The sequence below is a fragment of the Asparagus officinalis genome, chromosome 4, assembly GCF_001876935.1.
Source record: "Asparagus officinalis chromosome 4, Aspof.V1, whole genome shotgun sequence".
NCBI lineage: Eukaryota > Viridiplantae > Streptophyta > Magnoliopsida > Asparagales > Asparagaceae > Asparagus > Asparagus officinalis.
Window position 1 is genome coordinate 142,490,865 of NC_033797.1, and position 22,230 is coordinate 142,513,094.

The following is a 22,230-nucleotide window of genomic DNA, read 5'->3' on the forward strand; positions in this document are numbered from 1 at the left end:
ATATCAAAAGAAAAGTTTTCTGTCATCCTATCCACAATAACTAGAGAAATCTAACATATGTTGTAAATAGCTAAATATGAAAACAGTGTCAAAATTCAATGTACGTAAACCCATCCATGGAATAATGACCAGAGAAATCTAATAACACGTCGTAAATAACTAAATATATGAAAACCCCATCAGGGCTTAATGACTAGAGAGTTCCAAGATCACATAAATAATACTGTCTTCATGCCATAATTATAGCATCATAAATATATGAAGCACAATGCACCAACACCCAATAGGGGTCATCATAAATGGCAAAACCAAGGCAATATGACATTTTCAAAGTACAATTCTGTTGCCAGCAATCAATTCTGATCCCCTGGAAGAGATTGGATGTTAGCTATCTGCATCAGGACATCCTCCCATACTCCTTCCTTGCATGGGACGGCAGAGTGGTCGGAATGTTGTGTCCATCTCTTCGTCCTAAAGCACAAAGGCAGCAATTTAATATCGTATATAGAAAAAGACGCAATGAAAACTATATCCGAAACACGAACAAAGATTGCTAAATTTTGCTTCGAGAGGAATAAAAAACTATGACTATACAGACTGAGGTAAGATATATATTAACCTGCAACTTGTAACCTAGGGTTGAAAACAAAATTGCAGAACATTCAGGTAGGAAAGTTCTTCTGACATCGAAAGTTCTAATCTACATTTTCTCTAGACCTCTTCCTAGAGTGCATTTGGTCCAGATATAGCTCGGATATGATACTTACCATATTCATATCCGCTTACCCAATGTTACATTAAACGATGGGCGCTTCTAAGCGTCGGACTTGACGCCCAGCGCTTAGTCGCCTAGGCGGACGCCTAAGCGGTTTCTGAGCATTTTTTTTTCCTTTTTTTTTAATTGTGATACTTGAAAATAAATAAATATATATATATATATATATATATATATATATATATATATATATATATATATATATATATATATATACTCAATCAAAGATGCATAAATACTAAAATACCAACACTATTAACTAAATTGCTTGGTTTACCAATTACAATAGCTCTTTGTATGTTTATACTTCTCAACTCAAATTATAAGTTCATCTCAACTCAAATTACAATATGTATTAAATTCATATAAATTTTCATAAAAAGATAGCAATTTTAGTTCCTCAATAAATCATGCATACTTAGGTACTAAATAACCAAAATAATAATTAACAAGGCTAGAGCCTAAGATGTTTTCTTTTTTTATTTTTAATTACAATAATTGATAGTGAATGTCAATGTTACAGAAAGCTTAGATGCCGGACTGGTGTCTAGGCGGATTTCTTTCTTCATTTAAGTGGTGGTCAATGAGGTTTTTTTGAAGGTCGGAGGAGGTAGTGGAGGTGTTCATATTTGGAGGTTAATGGAGTTTGGAGGACGTGTAGGCTACAACACATAAAATCACAATCAAGACCTACAGCGTGCAATCCACGTAAGCAGATAATGCTCCCCTAAACGCTCGTAAAATCTAGGTGGACAGCCTAAATACCGCCTAGACGCTAGGCGCTAGTTAGGCGGCCTAGGTACCGCCTAGGTCTAGGCGAACGCCTAAGCGGACTAGACGGAGGTTTTTTAAAACAGTGCGATTACCCATCACGGATACGAATATATCTCGATAAGGAGAACTCATTTCCATATCCACTAAAATCAGATACGGATACGGATACAGATATACATCCGAATATAAGCAGATGCGCATGGCGATACAAAACGAATATGAGAAAACTAGATAATACTGAAAAAAATATAGTCCATTGCATACAAGAGTTCATTAATATGCTTGTTATACCTATAAAGCTAAAGATCAGATATCTTGATCATCAAAATTAACCTCAAATCCATTAATCTAAGGATTAATGTTGTTGCAACAATATGAGCAATATGAATTCGGATATTTCGGATACGGATCCCAATAGTTAGCTACATAACCATATTCGTAACCATATTCTATCGGTAATAAATTTAAGTGACCATGTCTGTATCCTAACGAACACGAATATTTTCTTAGATACAGATTTTTGTGCACCCCTACCTCTCCCTTAATATTTCCGTCATCATTTTTATTTGCTTCCTTTAATTGTTATGTGATTTGCATCAGTTCCATTTAAGTACGACATTCGTCTGTATTAAATCTCATCAATCCCCACGATGTAGAACAATGTAAAAAAAATAAATTGATTTGGTAAACGAAACATAAGAGGTGAACTTCTCAAGATAGCGGATCACGCTGATGATTAAATACATGTCATATGTTGCCTAGGTCACAAAGGTTGACACTTGACAGTCATACAGACAGTGAATTTTCTTTGTTTTTCTTTCACCTTTTTAGGATTTTCTTTTCTTTATTCATTTGAAATGCTATTATAGGCTTTAAGAAAGGCTCTCCAGTAATTCCTAATTCTACGGTAATGTCGGCAATTCTAGGCACTGATCACTCTCACACTGATCCTTCAACCAGCCATAGTCGACCATCAAAAAAGGGTGGACTCCCTAAACCAAAACAAAAAAAAACACCCCAACCAACCCAAAAAAAAAAATCCTTCAACCAGGAATAACTGAAAATTGAAAAAGGGTGGGAATACTATGGGGGCTTGTTCATATCCCCTTACACCCACACCACCAAAAAAACCCTGAGGAATCCACTATTAAAGCATAAAACCATAACAACAGAAAAGAAAAGAAAAAAAGAGGGATAAAACCAGACATTTCATCAACACATAAAATTTCCAATCTAAAACAAAAACAATAAATACTAAAACAAACACAACTAATTCAAAGTAGGAACTAATAACAATAAAAGAAATAAGTGCATTACAAGTTTCTGTTCTACAAAATAGAATCAAATGGTGAAATTGACCACTGACATCCAACAAGTAGATAGAAACTAGGTAAGCAAACAAAGAAATCTCTTACTTGGTATAGAAACATTGTAATTCTTGAAAGTAGCCTAGTTTGATTCTCAGCAAAAGTCAGATTTTAAAGTTCTCCAAAAAATTGAGGGGAGAGGAGGGGCATAAGAACAGCAGTTCCTAGGCATTACTTGGCATCTAACCATACACAAGCATTTACTGAACAATTGATGATTACTCCAAAAATAAACAACTTCAATTAGAAAATACATTCGCTTGAACAAACAAAAATTAAATATTCACGTATATGTTACATTATCAGACTGCAATTTCTGAACTGTATCAAAAGGACAGATTGATGTAAAACATAACTACGCTAGTTTATATATCCTAAAGACCGCAGTTGTAGTTTCCATATTGCTTATGCTAAATAAAGTAAAATGCAACTGAGCAAAACCTTATACGAGAACATAAAAATTATAAGAAACAGTAATGGCTAAGATGAACCACAATTCCTGTAAGATATTGTTAGATTTGATGATTACCCCATGACGTGCCACCGCTGAACATTGTCTGTGCAGCAGAGTGTACATGTGGCCCAGAAAAGTTACTGGGAGCTCGTTGACCTTTGTGATGTATTCGTTCACCATGTGAAAAATTTGAATATTGATTGTGACGGTAAGAAGATGGTTGCCCAAAACGGCTCAGAGAATTTTGTGAAAACGGTGGCAGCCGGCTATGAGCAGCATGCATACTATGTGCATAATGGGAGCCACTCTCAGCACGTGAATGCACCTGAGATGCTCCATCTATCCTGTAATCAAACAAAGGAACAGGAGAATAAGATTTCATACAAGGTGGAAGGAAATAGCCAGGAAAACAAGACATGCCAGCGGACCTCACTCAAAAATGAAGCTCAAAAAGTTCAAATATATGGAAAAAAAATTAGAATTATAAATGGAAATAGTGAATAAAACAAGCAAAAAGTACTGTACAATCAGCATCTCATAAGCATAGAAAAGTAAATTGACATTGTACAAGTATCACTGCAGGCAGTAAGAACTTATTAACAGTTGGGAGGACATCTTAGCGACACCAATTGATTAGTATACAGGACAACCTGCACTGTATACAGCTATGATTAAGTTACATAATTAAAATAACTTCTGTTGTTTCAGAAGGCTCCGGGTTCAACCATATTAAAACAGAATGCGACAGCAAAATCTAGACAATACTTCGAAATTTTAACCGAAATCATTCTTAGCATTAAGTTCATAAGCTTTATATCTGTCAGGCAACGGGGCTATATCACTAACAGTAGTAATAAGTTCACAAAAAAATAATACATACCTTTGATTTGATGAGACAAAACTTGAGTTTATGCGAGCTTGGCTATGACTCTGACTAGATTTCCCAGCTTCATTTAGTACCGAGGCATCAGTTGCATTACCAAGGCAAACACTTCTAGTAATTCCAAAGGCCAAAGAGTTGGCTTCAGAATTGTCCTCTTGTAAAAGCAGTTCATCACTGAAGAAGAACAATAATTATATACTGAATGTAGACCAAATAGCATGTGAGACACAAGTTAAGCAGATAATAAGAAAATGGATAGCCCTTATCCATGATAGCTAAATAACTATGTAATACAGAAAAAGATTTTTATATCATTTAGTTAGACATCAACCAATAAATTGTTGTTAGGTAATTTCAGATTAGCAGGTTTCCTGTTTGGATTTAATGATTGAATTTTCTATAATAAAATTTGGCATCTCGTCCTGAGAGTCAAGGTGTGGAACAAAACATATGTAGCCAGCCACATGTTTTATGGTTGTAATAAGGAAAACAGTGACATGAACTATTCAGAAATAGCTTACAGCACTAATTAAAATTTCATAAAGTTCCATGTTACCAAATAAGCAGTCATAAACCTTAAAAGGTCCAGGATTTAATCATTACCTATAATTTGGATCCCAATCAGCAGGATCAGGAACTGAAGAACTACTTTCAAGCTTATCATGAGAAACTTCTGTAGAACGAGATGGGAGAGCATTGGTATTAAATGCCCTGGATGCAGGAAAACCCTGATTATTTGTAGATGGTCCTGTTTGTTGTCTCCAACTAGAATGATTTGTAGCTGAAAAGGTATTGCAAGGAGAACCAACATGTCCTCGAGCAAGTGCATCAGACTGACAACTGATATCATCACCTTGATTTCCCTGCCATTGGGGAGATGCATTCTCATGAGGTTGCATAGAAGAAGTTCCATGATGGCCCCAACTTCTCCTCCTGTTATATTGGCTATATTGACTGACCGCAGCTGCTTTACTCAATGGAGAACCATGAACACTGCCTCTTGCGGGAGAAGTGGGACCATACTTTCCAGGAGAAACAGTTGGTATCTGCATCTGTGAGCTTGGAGGAGTAAATTGTGAGGGACTGGCACCAAGAGACATAGGTCCCAGACTTCCAGTAGGACTCATACCAAATCCATTTCCATGAGACATGTGAGGTCTACGTCTAGTATCTGGACTAGCACCAAGGAATGGTCCTCCAACTTGTGTTTGTATGTTCACTCCAGGACCTACTGGTGAGAAATATGAATACATATTGTTAACATCACCATAACTCCCATAGCTACTTCCCAGGCCAGTATGATCATTATAGCTCCCATGGCTCCCAAGGCTACCAAAACTACTGCCATGAGACATTGGCACCATATGAAAATGTGGGCTATTATGTTGAGGGAACCTGTTTGAACTTGGAACCTATAATGGTTGAGCAATCCTCAAAACTCATAAACCATCCATTTGAACAAAAATACAAGATTATGTACACTGGACATTGGTATATAAAGATTATGAAATGCAAATTTCACAAATGACAAAGAGGCTTAGGCATCAACCTGAGGGGATAAACCAGCTGCAACCCAATGCCCACCCCCTGGATTATGATCCACAATAACAGAATGCACGACAGGCTGCCAATAAAAAATTTCAGTTTCAGTACCAGACTAGATCAAGCTGTTCTTCTTAAATGATGCAAACAACAGGCATCTCCACTTTCACACCATTAATCTTTTAAGTTCATGTATAGACACATGTATGAACCTACAACCCACCCTCCCTCTGTCAATAAATCAGTGGCAACAAACATTCTATCTTGCAACAGTCTTCAAAGGGAACAAAGTGATTATAATATTTAAAGTATTGAGTACCATTCTACCCATAATAATTTTGTTCTTGGTTCATGGAATGTCTGATAATACACAAATAAGATGTAACCAAATAACATTATATTACTAAAATGATCCAAAATTTAAATAAAAGAGCTTGCTTACAATTCGAGAAGTTTCTGGAGGAGGTTGATAAGGGTACATAAAGGGTTCTCCTGTAACAAATGGATGACGTGATGCCTAGAAAACATTACCCCAACATGAAAACGCTTTGTCAACAAAGACTTGATAAGTTAGTAATTCCATACAACAGAAACAATAAACTGGGTATTTTAACAACCTGCAAAGGTGACCACCGTTTTCCAGGATCAAACTCAACAAGTCCCCTCAGAAAATCAACTAGGGCTAAACGAGAAATGTTTTCTGTCCGAGAATCAGGGGAGAAAAATTGTTAGCTAAATGAGAAAAATTAATAGTAATGCAGCCCTAAATAAAGTACAAAATGAGGTCACATGCAGTTTTGCAGATTTAAAAATAACATCAGACAGACCTTTAGAAATTTCTTCTTCAGAAAGATTTTTTTTGTACGGATAACTTGCAATGATGTCCTCAAGCTTAACCTTGCTGAAGTATCGTTTTCCTATTATTGGTTTTTGAGATACCCTCTAAAATTTGGGGTTAAAATTTTTGATTAGAAATAAGAGAGGTGTAAAATATATATTTTCTTGGGTTGTTTGCATATATAACCCTAAAATCATGGGTATTTCTAAAAATGCCCTCCAAATCTTCGTATTTGCAAAACTACCACTCAAATCATCAACTTTGGGGAAAATACCCCTAAAATCAACAAATCATCAGCTCAGTGATAAAAATTTGACTATTTTGTTGATAATTTTCATATTGCTATTAAAAATTAGCGTATCAAAGTTAATGATTAACTGTTCTGACAGCTTTTCCCCCCAAAGTTGATGATTTGAGAGGTAGTTTAGCAAATACTGAGATTTAGAGGGTATTTTTGCAAATACCCATGATTTGAAGGGTATATATGCAAATAACCCTATATTTTATATCAATGCCAACACTCACAGCTTCATACTCCTCTTCAGTTAAAATACGGTATGCACTTGCATTTCCCTTGTGGGCCTCCTCCAAATGATAAATACTTGCCACATGCTTAAAGAACTTATTTGTGTCTTTTGCATCTCTAAGAAGGTCATCAGGAGGTTGACCACTACAATAAAATGGATAGTGGAGAAAATATCAGCAATAATATAATGCGACTGAAATTGAGGTACCAATTCCAGAAAACAAACAATGATTCTGCAAACAACCAATCGACAACGATGAAAAACTTCACAAAGAGCTGCATGAATACATCACTATTTATCGGTAATTACATTCTTTATTAAAAAAAACTAAACATATTCACAAAGAAGAAAAGTACCAGAAGAGTAGAGGTGTAAATGAGCCAAGCTTAGACTAAATTTACTCTTATGCTGGACAAATATACAATTTTGCATTAAAACTTTGCATAATGCATGTTCTAGTTCTCTTATTCAATTTCAAACTGAACTGAATGTTTACATTCCGGCTAACTGTTTTCTGGGATTTCAAATATCCTATTGCCTCTACATTCTTGATAATGTTAATTGATGTATAACAGATACAAGAATATGGGGTAAGCTGCGAATAAAAAATGGTGCTTATAACTTTTAAGGATTCAACGAAAGTACTAAACACCCATCACATGTTTACACAAACAGATATCCCATGATGATTGACTATATTTGACTTATTTCCACCTTAGCAACTACAGATGTATATTTCTCAGTTAAAATAATACTTAGTTCTGAGATATACAGCTCAATCATATTGAATATGGTCAAGACACCTACCTTGAGTTTGGCTCATTTATAAGTTTGAGCTCAACTTTAGGCACAAAGTTGGCTCAGCTATTAACAAAGTCCAAACTACATCAAGCAAAAACACAAAATGTTCTGGGAAAAAACAGAGGAAACATAACACAGATTTGTGTCGAAATGAATACAGATCAGGCCAGAAGGAGAAAGTATAAAGCAAGTAGTGTATGTCATTCCTAAACAAATGATAGCAGCTTCCTCAGTTTGCAGCCTTCACTTCTTTATGTAAACATATTTCTCAATGCTAATGGTTATTTTAATTTAAGGGCAGCGCCAACTTTTGTTATGTATTAAACTCTGGTGCTTTATCCAGAAAAGTAGTTCAAAAAATTAATCTCTAATGAGAATACATAAGACCGTAACTTTTCACCTATCTTTTGGAAACAGGTCTCTGAAACTTGGAGGACCATGATATCAGGAGATCAATATTACTAAATCCTGATCATATGCTTGTAAATTGTAATTTAAAGATTATCATGAAAATTTTTATCATAGAGCATTGCTGCAGTCATACAGACTATTAATCTACTATAGAAAAGAAGAGCTTTTAATTTAGTTTTGCTCTTTTAGGTATTTCAGAAATTACTCAGTAGAAGATACTGTTTTCATTTGCAGGCTAGATAAGAATACCAGGATGGAAAAATGAAAAAGCAGTGTACCCAAGTATCTCAATCATCCGCTTAAGAAGATCATATTCTGATGCCCCGGAAAATAAAGGTAAGCCAAGGAACAACTCAGCGACAATACACCCAAATGACCACATGTCAATGGCAGTAGTATATCTATTTGTATGTTAAGCATTAAACTAAAGATTCACCTCAAAACTTACAACAAATTACTAAGAGTAGCAACCAATAGACACCTAGTGTTAGCTATTCAAACAGCAGTGAACTGAATTTGAGGACTAAAATTGGAGTACGAATCAGGTGCACAGGGTCTACGAAACTACATTGAAAACATAAATAGGCACACATACAAACCACTAGCGAGGGCCCCACCTATATTACATCAGCATGCAAAATTATTTACTTCATTTATGATATAAAATAGAATTATAACCCAGCCCTGACCAACTTCGCAGTTTTAGTGTAGTGGCGAGGACCTTTCAGGTTTGAATCTTATTGGCCATGAATTTTTAAAGCAGATTTACAAAAGATATAGCTTCGTGAGTCCAGATTTTGCCCCATGAAAGGGCCATCAACCTGCGGAGACATGTTAGTATGAAATTATAACCGAAAACTCTCACCATGACTTCAAAGTTTTAGTGCAGTGGCAGGGTCCTTTGACAATATATATGACACTAAAATACACAAATCAGATGGAAGGTCCACTGCTGAACTCTTGTAAAGCTTAAAAATGTGGGATAAATAAATAAAGGCAGCAAGGATACGGATAGCCGAGCAATACTTCTGGAGATCTGTAGTATCGACTCTGCAGCAGAAAACAGGTATGAGTCAGAGATACCAAAACTGGTAGCAAACGCAATATACAACATATGATATACATGGAGACCTGTATGTATGAGTATACTGTGTGACCCTCCATGCAGGCTGATCCAAAATCAATTACTTTTATTTCCGGCTTCGTACTGTATAGTCAAAATTCTAAAAATATAGTTTAATGATTACAAAATCGCAGACAACATATTTGAGTCTTAACACTAAGCACTCACCTTGTAGATAAAAGTATATTTTCAGGCTTCAAATCACAATGAATGATGCCAGCTTCTTTTATGACAACCAATGCATGCAAGATCTATGAGGATGATATTTAAAAAAAAGTGAATCAGGTAAGATAACAATATCACCATTGAGAAAGTCATATGAAACTGAGAAAATGTATAACCTGTTTTGAGAAAACTTGGACAAGGCTCAGGGGAATTCCTCTGTATTGGTTCATTTTAATAACCTCATAACTAGAAGACAAAGAAGCATTTCTAGGCACCATCAGAATTGACTTAGAAATTATTTGTTAGGTTATCAAATCATGTAGTGTTGAAAGATCTAGCTTACAGATTTGAACCAAGCATCTCAAATGATATGCATAGATGGCGTTGAAATATGAAATAATCAAGAATGCGGACAATGTGGCGTTTTTCGTCATGTCCCAGATTCTGATTCAGCTGCAAAATTAAAGAGAATTAACATCAAAAGGTCTAATTTAAACTATGGAGAGAAAAAAAAGTCAACTTGAGATTGGCTGACTTCTAGCATTTCATTTACCGTGGTCAAAATAGAAACCTCAACTAGTGCCTGGCGATAATAAGCAGCATGGTTTTTAATAACCTTAACTGCAACATAACTGTCACTCTCCGGAACCCAGCACTTTACAACTTGTCCAAATGTCCCATGGCCAAGAAGGTCTTTAACAAAGTACCTAGCAGAGGGGAAAAAAGGTCTCGAGAGATGTAAATTTCTTTATATTTTCCTATAACACCACTTATTAGATATACTAGGTTCAATAATTTCATACGAAAATTTGTGAGCATGTCAAACTGTCACCAGAAATGCTTAATACACTGGTAACTGGAGCGCATTGCCAAAGAACAAAAAAATTGTGAAGTCACTTCCCAGAATCTATTTCTCGACCAATAAAAAAAAGTAAAAAAAGAAACAAGAACCTAGAAGTGGATACCTATGAATTTGATGATGCAACAAGCATCCAACTCCATCAAATGCATACCTATCAACCTAGAAGTGGATAGCTTGAACCTGGGACAAACCACGCTAAATTAAGCCGCCTTACTCAAGAATTCCATCCCTACTAGGAGTCCTAACATGTGGAAGTGCAAATGCAACCAGGAAGGATTGTTTGAAACTAATCCAAACAAGAAGGTTAGTTGTGAAAATTCCTGTCTAAAACAGAATCTATATTTTGGAATATCCCAGTCAAAACAATATCAATTTGGATGAGCTATCAAGTTTAAGATCATTAACTGTGAAAGTGAACGCAGAAATGCTCTTCAAATTAAAGATTACAGCTCTAATCCAATCAAAACCCATGATGATTAACATAGATAAAATTATGCAAATTGAACTTAGCGACTTCAAACTTGCAATGCATCTCTTTGTCAGTCCAACTTTTAACAGTGACCTCATGTTGATTGTAACTTAGGTCCTATCCAAACTGTGTGGCAAGAAATTACATCAAATTACAAGGTAGCGCAAGAAAGCCAAACCTATAAAAGAATAATTGACAATTCACACTAAATTAAAGCTAGTATAACTTGAATGCAGAACATGATGAACTTCAGTCCATCTTGACAGGAGTGCAAAACCCCTCCATCTCCATCAAATTCTTCCCCACAAAACCTGACACCTAATCAAGGGGAAAGAGGACAAAAAAATTGCCAAATTGGTAATGAAAATCCAAAGATGCATAGTGGGACCATGCAGCTGAAAGAAATTCAGGAGTCACCAAATCGATCTTAACTCCAAGAATGCTATGATTTGAAATTATGATGGATGGCGAAGGAGCGGCAACAACAACAAAAAAGTGGCTGCATAGATAGTAATGTTGCTGCAGTGGGAACCAGAAACTTGGCAGCAGCTTTGCAAACGAAAATGGATTGATAATTGATAGCTGCATAATTGCAGCATCAAGTATCTGGCAGCTGCATAGATTGCAATGTTGCAGCCCTGGAACGTGGTGAAGGGGCAGAGGCATGGCAAGGAGATGATTTTTTAATACGGCAACAATGCAAAAAGACAACAATTGATGGACTAGATTCATGGTTGCTAATTGTTCCAGAAGGACATTTATGCTCCAAGAGGTACATGCACTCTCCAAAGAGAATCTTCATTTTGCTAGTTAGCAAGTTGCGATGCAACATGACATGCAAGAAAAGTGCGCCAAAAGGCGGTATAAGATGATCTTATACTTAAAATTACTGTCTTAGCACTCATAAGAACGACAACTAGGTTATGGAAGTATTTAAGATAGTCCACAAGATCTCTACGCAATTAAGCATGTAATATCATTTCCATTTGGCCACTCTCAGTTACATTTTTAAGTTCTTACACAGACAAAATCTTGCCAGTGAGTAGCAAGTAGTGACAAATAAAGATTAATTCTTTTGGTTATGGATTGAACCATCCCAAGAAACAAATGCCCATGGTTCACAAACATCTGAACAAAATCAAGAAGACCAAATAGAACCAGCCGATCAAATGCCCATCCAACAGCAGAAACTCAATTATCCAAACAAAGCATGAAGTCAGGGTCACCAGCAGAGGACTTTCTCAGCCCTTGGTTTCTTCAGTTTAACCCATACAAGCAGTTCCCGCAATAATTGCATCCTGTCTTATTTCTATTGTTGGATACTATTCTTCTATTTCTTGACCAAAATCTTGATATACAATTTCAGTCAGTGTAGCATCCAATTAACTAGCCTCATTTAGTTTCTACGTACAATTCAAAGCACTGCATAGTCTCAAGTATACCATTTATTAACACCAGCATAACAAGGAAACTTCAGAGTTCATGTTTTCAATTTTTATGGTTTACGATGTTTGATTGAATACTTGAACTCACTAATCAAAGTCCAACAAGAGTATGAGAATATCACAGTTCCATTGCAAGTTAAGTTGTGTGAAAATGGGTACCAGTACCCATAAGGGTGTGGGACATACCAAATTTGTAAAATGTAGGGTACGAGGACACAACTGTATGTGTAGAGACTAGGGAAATATGATTGTAATGAGCCAATCTTAAATTGAATCTAAGGATGCACCTTCAAAATTACATTATATGCAATCAATTTACTTGATCCACTTCGTTCATTTTGATCTATATATTTTGGATGGTGTGTAAACAAAAAATTAGGCATATTAGATTGTAGTTACTCGTGCATCAAGTGGTTGTAAAATTAGCAATATTATGGCAATACAACTAAATAGAAAATGAAAATCGTGTTAGAAATATTGAAACATCATGATTTTCTATATTATAGATGTTTTAAGACATTCAGATCATGATGAATAGAGCGGATCGTCTATTGGAATAGCTCTCAATCCATGCATCAAGAGGTGCACCCTTAGATTCAATCTAAGGTGGCTCCTTAGAGTCATATATACGTGTGTATGAAAGAGAAATGTAGGAATTTAGTACCAAGCACAAAATTAGTGCTTGATAGTGAAGTGTCTCATTCTCATCTACTCTTCAATCCATGTGAATGTGATCCCCTATTTGAATGAGTGGATGGGAGTGATCCACCTCACTACCAAAAGTTACCTCCATACTATTATATATATATATATATATATATATATATTATTATATATATATATATATATATATATATATATATTATAGAGAGAGAGAGAGAGAGAGAGAGATTAATGGGTATCCTTGTCCTAGGAGGGATTTCCTCCTTGACGCCTCTAAAATCACATGATTGAGCGACATTATGGATGATCCGTTCCGTCGAACTTGATCTACATATTCTAAAACCCCAACACACCAAGTTTAGGGTGAATCCGTCGTCGTTTGACCCTCCATCAAGCCATGTGAAAAGTTCTATTCATTCAAAACGTTAAAAATTGATACGAGTGGGATGAAGGGTCAAACGACGACGGGTTCACCCCAACTTGGTGTGTTGGGGTTTAAATATGTAGATCAAGTTCAACGGAGCGGATCAACCATAATGTCGCTCAATCATATGATTTTAGAGGCGTCATAGGAGAAAATCCCCTCCTATGACAAGGATCCCATTATCTCATATATATATATATATATATATATATATATATATATATATATATATATATAATATATATATATATATATATATGATTGATAATGTGAGGTGCGTAGCTTATTTTACTAAGCTACCAAGAGAGAGTGGTGAGGCCCATTACTTCTTATGTGGCTATTAGGGTAGGTCTCACCATAGCTATCTCTTAGTAGCTCATTTAGCAAAATAAGTCGCAAGCTCGTACCCATTATGAAAATATGAAAATAATGGGGTATGAAGTGACGACTAATTTTACTAAATGAGCTAAGGAGAGATAATCATGTAGTGAGATTCAGCTTGCTAGTCACATCAAAGATATGGATCTCGTCACTTCACCTCTTGGTTGCTCATTTAGCTAAATGAGCCGCCACCTCATACTCATCTCTCTCTATACACGCACATATATGAAAAAGTATTCATAAGGCGACACCTTAGGTTCAATCTAAGGAAACATCTCTTGATTCATCGATTAGAAAATTCCAGTGGATAATCCGCTCTATTCATCATAATCTAAATGTATCAAAATATTCTGCAACCCAATATGTCTAATTTTTTATTTATGCACAATCCAAACATATAAATCGAAATGAACGGAATGGATCGAGTAAATTGATTGCATATAATGTAGTTTTTGAGATGCTTCCTTCGACTGAATCTTAGATTGAGTCTAAGGTGTCAGCTTATGAATAATTATAATATACATAGAAAAAATGTTCAAGCCACGCCGTTCAATTCGATTTATATGTTTTGGATTGTGCATAACGAAAAATTAGGCATAGTGGATTGGAGTTGCTCATGCATCGAATGAGTGTAAAATTAACGGTTTTACGAGAATACAACTAAAAAGACAATGAAACATATGTGTTACAAGTATTGAAACATCATGATTTTTGTTCTAAGCGTTTTCCTCAAAACCACCTCAAAATAGGGTAATTATACAAAAACCATACTTTTTCAATTTATACACAAACCACCTTTAAAGCTGATTTTATTACAATCAACCACTTCTCAAACAAATGTTTACTAAAAATAAGCTTAAAAATTCAAGTTCAATGTATGTGAGTTGTATCCTAACAAGACCTAAACACTAAAAGAATCAATCACCTCGCTTGAATGTGTTTTAATGGTAATTTAGGATCTTTAGTGAAAATTTAGACTAGGAGGTGATTGATTATAACAAAAATCAACTTTAAAGACAGTTTAGGTATAACTTGAAAATGAAAGATGGGTTGTACTTTCCATCCAACTAATCGCATCCACATGTATGACTGATATTCCTCTACATAACTACCAATTACCAAACTTGATGCTTGGTACTATATATATATATATATATATATGAGGAATATGGGTATTAGTGAAGTGACTCATCCTCATCCACTCATTTTCAAGGAGGGGACCGTTTTCAAGTGAGGACTATTCAAATGAGTGGATGAGAATGAGTTTCCTCACTACCAATGATCAAATTTTTTCTTGATACTAAAAAAACTCATTTTTCACTATATATTTATATGTATATATGAGGAATATTGGTATACTTGGTATCAAGCACCATATTTGGTGTTTGGTAGTGATGCGATCAACTTTTATCCACTCATTCAATAAAATGGAGACCATTTTTAAATAGAAACTAAGGTTACAAAAAGCGATACGTGGCTCAGGCATTGAACCTAACGCCTATAGCCTAGGCGAGGCCTAGGCAATTTTCCTTTTTTATTTTTTATTATAATAATTGTTAGTAAATGCCAATCTTATAAAAGCTTTGGTGTTAGACTGGCACCTAGGTCGATTTTTTTTCTTCGTTTAAGTGAAGGTGGAGGAGGTTTTATTGAAGGTTAGGACGTAAATGTGTTTACAATTGAAGACTAGAGGTTAAAGGACACAACGGCTGTAACTAAGGAAATTACAATCAATGCATAAAGGGTGCAGACCATGTTCCGATAAGCACCTCCAGAGCCTAGGTGGGCATCATAAGTACCACGTAGGACCTATAAACGCTAGGCGAGCAGCTTAGGTAATGTCTATGCCAGGGCATACACTTAAGTGGGCTAGGAGACTTTTTAAAATATTGATGGGAACCTTTAAATTTGTGGATGAGAAGCATCCAAATCACTATCAAGCATCAATTTTGTGCTTGGTACCAAATATACTTATATTATATAAAGAGAGAGAGAGAGAGAGAGTAAAGCTCTCGGAAACTTAAGTGGTCAGGACTTAGGAGCTCGTCCACCAACCTTTTTATCTAATGATTTTGCTTTGAGATTCGTTCTAGCATGTGATACAAATCAAAACACGCATCTCAAAGATAGCCATGAGGTATATCACATGCCAACACGAAACTCAAAAGCAAATATAATGGATAAAAGCTTTGGTGGATAGATCCCTCTATTAATTTAAGTTTATTGTAACTTTATGTGTATATGAGAAGTATGTGTATGCTTGGTATCAAGCAGTGGCCGAGCTTGGATTTTCAGCAATGGGGCCCAAGAAAGTTTAAGGGTTAAACATAATAACTTTTTTTACAATGTTGATTAGCATCTAAGCATCAATACATGCCTTCAAACTAGAATTTCAAATTAATTAGAATTTTGTGATTACAATAACATTCTTCTCACCTTCGTTTCTTTAAATTGTTTAATGATTTTAGATAAGATATTATATTACATTAAGTTCGAGAATTTAGCATAAGATTTGCCAGTCAGGTAGACAGCCAATGGATATTGTGTGAATACGATCTAGTCACTTGTATCTTTATTCTATTATTTTCTTTACCCAACTCATCCTAGACATCCATATTTCATATTTTGAAATTAGTCTCCCAAATACTGATATTTTGGTCCCTCAAATCTTTCGACTAAATTGCACTTAGCTACCCTATTATTTCCCAAAAAAGCACTTACATACCCCAAGTTTCAAAATTGAGCAAAAATATACCCTCGATTGTTCACAGTGTGAATTTTCTTAGCATCGTTAAATTTTACATGAAAAGACAATCATACCCTTCTTCTCCATTAACCCCCACAGTAAAATACTCTTAAATTTTATTGTTACCTACAAAATCTTCAAATTCTCCATCCCCCCAAATCTACAATGAAAAACTAAGGTTTTGTGTCTCTCATACATAACTCTAGCAAGCATAAAGGTTGCCCTTAGAGGTGTTGGGGTTCATGCAATTCTAAGTGCACTAAATGGCAAATCAAGTCTCTAAAAAATATACACACTTATGAGAGGGTTTTTGAGAATAATCAAGCTACATTTATATGGTTTACCTCCTCATGATTAAAGAGAATCCAACATAGAAGATTAAGACATTTCAAGCTAAAATCTGACTTAAAAATTTAGGTGTAGCAATATAAAGTGACGACAATGAGAAGAAAATTTATCTGTGATTGCAAAACTTTGAGAATTTAAGAAGATGTTGATGAAGAAGATGATGATAATGAAGGTGAAGGGAGGAATGTTATTTAATAAGGAGAAAGGGGTGGTAGAGTTATAATTAATACAAGAAATGAGGGTAGTTGGCACTAAAAGTTAGTCACATGAGGAGAAGGTGGGACTATTCTCACGGTTGCTTGACAAAATATACCAAGTTACACTTTTTTTACAGCTGAGGGCATACTTTTGCTCTCTTTTTGAAACTTGTGATATACAAGTGTTTTCCCGGAAACAATAACATATTTAAGGGCAATTTAGCCCAAATCTTTAAGTGTATTGGAATACTCTCTCAATTTTCACATAGGGTATTTAAGTGCAATTTAGCCCAAATCTGAGTGTTTTAAAAACCATTCTCCCCAATTTTCATATTTGTAATTTGTCCCCCAAATCTTTAATTTGTTTTGAAATTAACCCCCCATATCTTTCAATCGGTAGCCAACTAGAAGAACTGATTTCAAAACATTTAAAAGAATTGGAGGGACTAATTCAAAATATAAGGTCTAGGGGACTGATTTAAAAATATGAAAGACTTGGAGGACAAATAAGAAAAAAAACCCAAAAGAAAAACCAAGCTTGTAAAAAGCTCGTGATTTTGTTGGCCTCTTACATCCACAAAACACCAAACATCATGAACAGTATCTGTGAACAGTTACTTTTTTTTTAAATTTGTAACTGATAAAACATCAACCTCTCCGGGTCGGCATTATTCTCTTCTCTACCCTCTCATCGTGCCATTCTCTCATCCACGTTGCCGCAAGAATATCTTTGAGAACTTAAAGATAATGATTCAGAGTAGATGCCCTTGTGCTTAATCGGCAAGTTTGAGCATTGAATCAGCAACATTCACTTGTTCTTGAGGTACAACTACTTTTCTTTCTTTTTCTTTAGACGTTGTAGTGTCAATGTTGGTGATGGTGCTGGCTTGTTAATTATTGTATTTTTGTGTTTTTTAGTCTCAACTATGTCTCTGTGTTAAATTCTTGATTTCATATGAATTATCATTTTTGTAGAATTTGAATGGTTGGTCCTTAATCTGAATCTTAAATTTATTTTGTTATAAACAATGGGAGCTCAAGTGTAAGACTATGATATCAAAATATGAAGAAACATAGTCATGATTGCACCTACTATTCAACAAAGTTCAAACTTGTATTAATACAAAAAAATTAAAGCTTAAAAAATGCATTGACTGTTCATTTGATTATCTCTAAAGATGATGTTGATCCTCAGCAAGAACGATTTCTTCGATTCTGGGAGTTTGCCGAAAGAATGACCGGACAATGTTTTTAAAACTATTTTGTTACAAACAATGGACGCTCAAGTGTAAGACTACTCGATATCAACATACGAAGAAACGTAGTTATGATTGCACCTACTATTCAACAAAGTTCAAACTTGTATTAATACAAAAAAAATTAAAGCTTAAAAAATGTATGGACTGTTCATTTGATTATCTCTAAAGATAATGTTGATCCTCAGCAAGAACGATTTCTTCGATTCTGGGAGTTTGTCGAAAGAATGACCGGATAATGTCAGAGATTGCACCCAAACTACAGATTCGTAATCAAATCCTGATCACTAGTAGGAACCGATGAAATTCCATCTGGCATGGAAGGAAGAATTGAATAGATTGATGTACATTATAAGCAAAAATGTAAACTTTCTATGATTCTATCTATCCGGTATGTTATTTGATCAGTTCTCCAATGTGGCGTGAGATAATGCTCGTGGAAAGTTATAAAATAGCGTGGGTAGGCGCTCGTGGCGAAGAGAAAGGAACCCCAACATCGAGATAGAGATGCGAGAAAAGCACTGATTTTTTTCCTTCTGAAACGTAAAGAAGCGACAACCATGAGATTATTTTCTTTTAGAGACCCATATTCCCTTTTCTTTTTATTTGTTTTTTCCTTTCTGTTTATTTTTTCCCAATGTGCCCTCAACAAAATAACAAATAGATGCCACATCATCTAGTGAGATTTGAATCCATCTAGTAGATCCAGTGGCCATAAAATTAGGTGGACAAGAGCTTCTATCCACTTAAGTGGATAGTACTATAGTAGCTCATCTCTCTCTCCCTATCTTTATATGTGTGTGTATATATATAAAGAGAGCATATAAAGAGAGAGAAACATAGTTATGCTTGGTACCAAACACTAAACTGGTTGTTTGGTAGTGAGGAGATTCATACTCATCCACTCATTAAAATGGGGGACCATTTTCCAGTGACCGCGAATTATATCTTACTATATAATAATATAATATTATTCTATACTTATGATATCTAATATATCTATAATATATTATATATATATATTATTATATATATATTATATATATATATATATATATAATATAGCAGACTGTGCTAAATGTTGGTGTGCCTATGCACAAATGGGTATGCCTTCTGGTACCAAGCATAAAATGTGGCAAATTGTGGTTTATTTTCATATAATATATATATATATATATATATATATATATATATATATATATATATATGCGTGTGTGTGTGTGAAAATTGGGTATGCTTGGTACCAAGCATAAACTTGGTGGCAATGTGGTTCATTTTCATCTACTCATTCAAATAGTCCCACTTGAAATTGTTCTCCCCCTTAATTAATAACCCCACTTGATACATATATCGAGAAGGCTTATTTGATCCTAGAGCATAACTAGCTCAGTTATGCTAACCTTCAAAACTACGTTATGTGCGATTAATTTGCTTGATCCTTTATGTTCATTTCAATCAATATGTACTTGGATGGTATATAAACAAAAAAAATAGGTATATCTAGTTATAGTTACTCAACCATCAAGTGATTGTAAAACTGGTTTTACGACAATACAACTAAAGAATAATGAAAAATATGTTAGAAATATTAAAACATCATGATTTTTGGTTCATAGATGTTTTGAGACATTTAGAATCTTAGATTATGACTAATAGAGCAGATCATCCATTGGAATAGCCTAACTCATGCATCAAGATGTCTCTCCTATTTTGTATATCTTTTTAGATGTTTAGATCAATATGAACAAAGTCGATCTTCAAATTTCATTCTATGATACACATTTTAACAAGTGGGCATAACTAAGCTAGTTATGCCCTAGGAATATGCGTGTGTGTTTGTGTGTGTATTTGAAATTAATAATTTACATGGGATCATTATTATTTTCTAATTCGTGTGTTATTAGAATTAAAAGTCCTCTCACCTTTTTTAAGTTTCTTTAGTATGTCAATTATTATAAATGGGAAACTGCATGTTTTCAAACTAGGCATTCAACAAACCTTTTAAACTATAGTTTTGAAATTGGGTATGGATTGAAATAAACCTAACCCATGTATAAAGAGTTTCGAGAAATAGATATTAACGATACTTATACGTCTAAGTACACATCTGAATAAATGGATGCATATTTCCAAGGAGTGTCCATGAAGTTTCGGTATGGGCACATGTCAGGTATGGGTACGGCTTTATGGTAAAAAATGGATGCATATTTCCAAGGAGTGACCATGAAGTTTCGGTATGGGCACATGTCATGTATGGGTACGGCTTTATGGTAGAAGTCCTAGGTAAGATAGATTGCAAGTTTTATGGCTACAAGATACTAACACTAGATTGTATTAGATAAACATCCAAGATCATGCCCTGAGACTTCTAGCCAATTTCTTTAATAAATTACTCGTTGTACATGACTACTCATACTTTTCTGACATTTAAAAAAGTCTAGCCCATGTCTGCATATCATAAGCCACATATCATAAGCCAGAAGATTTCCCAGAAATTTAGGATTCCTGAACAAATGATACTAGTATCCCATGCCCACATAATACCAGATAATAGAAGAATGTAACTAATACTCCAGTCTCACGAGTCATGAAAGTGAAACATATTTTACAGTTTGTCATTGAAGCCATAAATCGAATGATTCAAATCTAATTGTATCTACAGGAATTCAAGCTAACAAGTAAAAAAATCTTTATCACTAGCATGTAAATTTCAACTTGTAGAATACTTTCTATATGAAAAAGAAAGGACAAGGGAGAAAGCAGCATGATATTGATATAGAACAGAGAATATTAATTGTGCAATATGAGAGCAAACCTTTGATTTGTATTCGAATTAACCAACACAGTGTTTACATGTAAGATAAGATCTGAATTTGCATTGTCACACCCATCATTGAGAACTCCAACTGACGGGTTGGTTAGAAACCGTTTTGGATTCAACGTATCAGAATACGTAAATTTCGGGTTGCATAATTGGAATGTCTCTATTATGTCTTTAGTCAATCTTGACACCAACTGCATGCAAAGAAAAGTAGTTCAACATATGTGAAACAAAAACAGAACAGACACCGCAGAATAAGCAAAGTATATCAGTATAAAGTTAAGCTCTGGATGGCATGATATGACTAATTATACCATTATGCATCTAACAGTAAACTCCTTGACTATGATAAAAATGACTTATAATTGTTATTAAACACATAATATTATATAAACAGAATTTAGAAGCCTTTTTTAAACAGACTTTTTTTATTAGTGTTGCAGGCTGGAGTTGTTCAAACTCTCATAATTCATCCCAACATTTTACCACCTGAACAGTACTAATGGTAAATTATGAAATTTAATTGTGGGAGGTGTCTCTATCCCAGAGGGATAGCCGCATTTCATTTATAGTATAGCAAATAGCATATTACACAATCTTCTGATATGGGACTAAACAATCTTCTCTAACTTTCCTAATGTACTAACCCCCCAAATACTCCATCTCAAGCTGTGACTTAATCAATCATGCTCAACTTGTTACAAAAGTGAACACAATCCTTTGTGAAAAACAAGCGACAATCTACCTTGTGTGAACCAAGTAGTTATCATTTCCAATCTCCACCGATAGTTGGTGCTTTTTTAGATGGAACTGGTGGACACTGGTAAATTTTCTTTGTTCCTTCTTCTTTTTCTTTTTTCCTTCTTTTTTCTCCCCCACCCCACCCCACCCCTCCTTTTTTTTCCATCAAGAAAATGTGCACAGCTTTGTCCAAAATTTCATCAATATATATTTGGTC

General features: G+C 34.8%; 1 protein-coding gene across 1 annotated transcript in view; it reads right to left on the reverse strand.

Annotated features, from left to right (window-relative positions):
• The window catches only part of LOC109839618 (dual specificity protein kinase YAK1), a 26,583-nt gene continuing 4,484 nt past the window's right edge, over positions 132-22,230 (reverse strand). The window contains exons 2-18 of the mRNA XM_020408113.1: positions 21,267-21,466; positions 10,214-10,367; positions 10,004-10,113; positions 9,837-9,906; positions 9,664-9,746; positions 9,504-9,579; positions 9,382-9,422; positions 8,651-8,773; positions 7,159-7,303; positions 6,623-6,737; positions 6,413-6,495; positions 6,238-6,312; positions 5,803-5,877; positions 4,857-5,665; positions 4,251-4,427; positions 3,446-3,714; positions 132-471 (exon numbers count right to left, since the gene is read on the reverse strand). Coding sequence (XP_020263702.1) covers positions 398-471; positions 3,446-3,714; positions 4,251-4,427; positions 4,857-5,665; positions 5,803-5,877; positions 6,238-6,312; positions 6,413-6,495; positions 6,623-6,737; positions 7,159-7,303; positions 8,651-8,773; positions 9,382-9,422; positions 9,504-9,579; positions 9,664-9,746; positions 9,837-9,906; positions 10,004-10,113; positions 10,214-10,367; positions 21,267-21,466 — 2,679 coding nt within the window. The 3' untranslated portion in view covers positions 132-397. The remainder of the gene's footprint in view (positions 472-3,445; positions 3,715-4,250; positions 4,428-4,856; positions 5,666-5,802; positions 5,878-6,237; positions 6,313-6,412; positions 6,496-6,622; positions 6,738-7,158; positions 7,304-8,650; positions 8,774-9,381; positions 9,423-9,503; positions 9,580-9,663; positions 9,747-9,836; positions 9,907-10,003; positions 10,114-10,213; positions 10,368-21,266; positions 21,467-22,230) is intronic.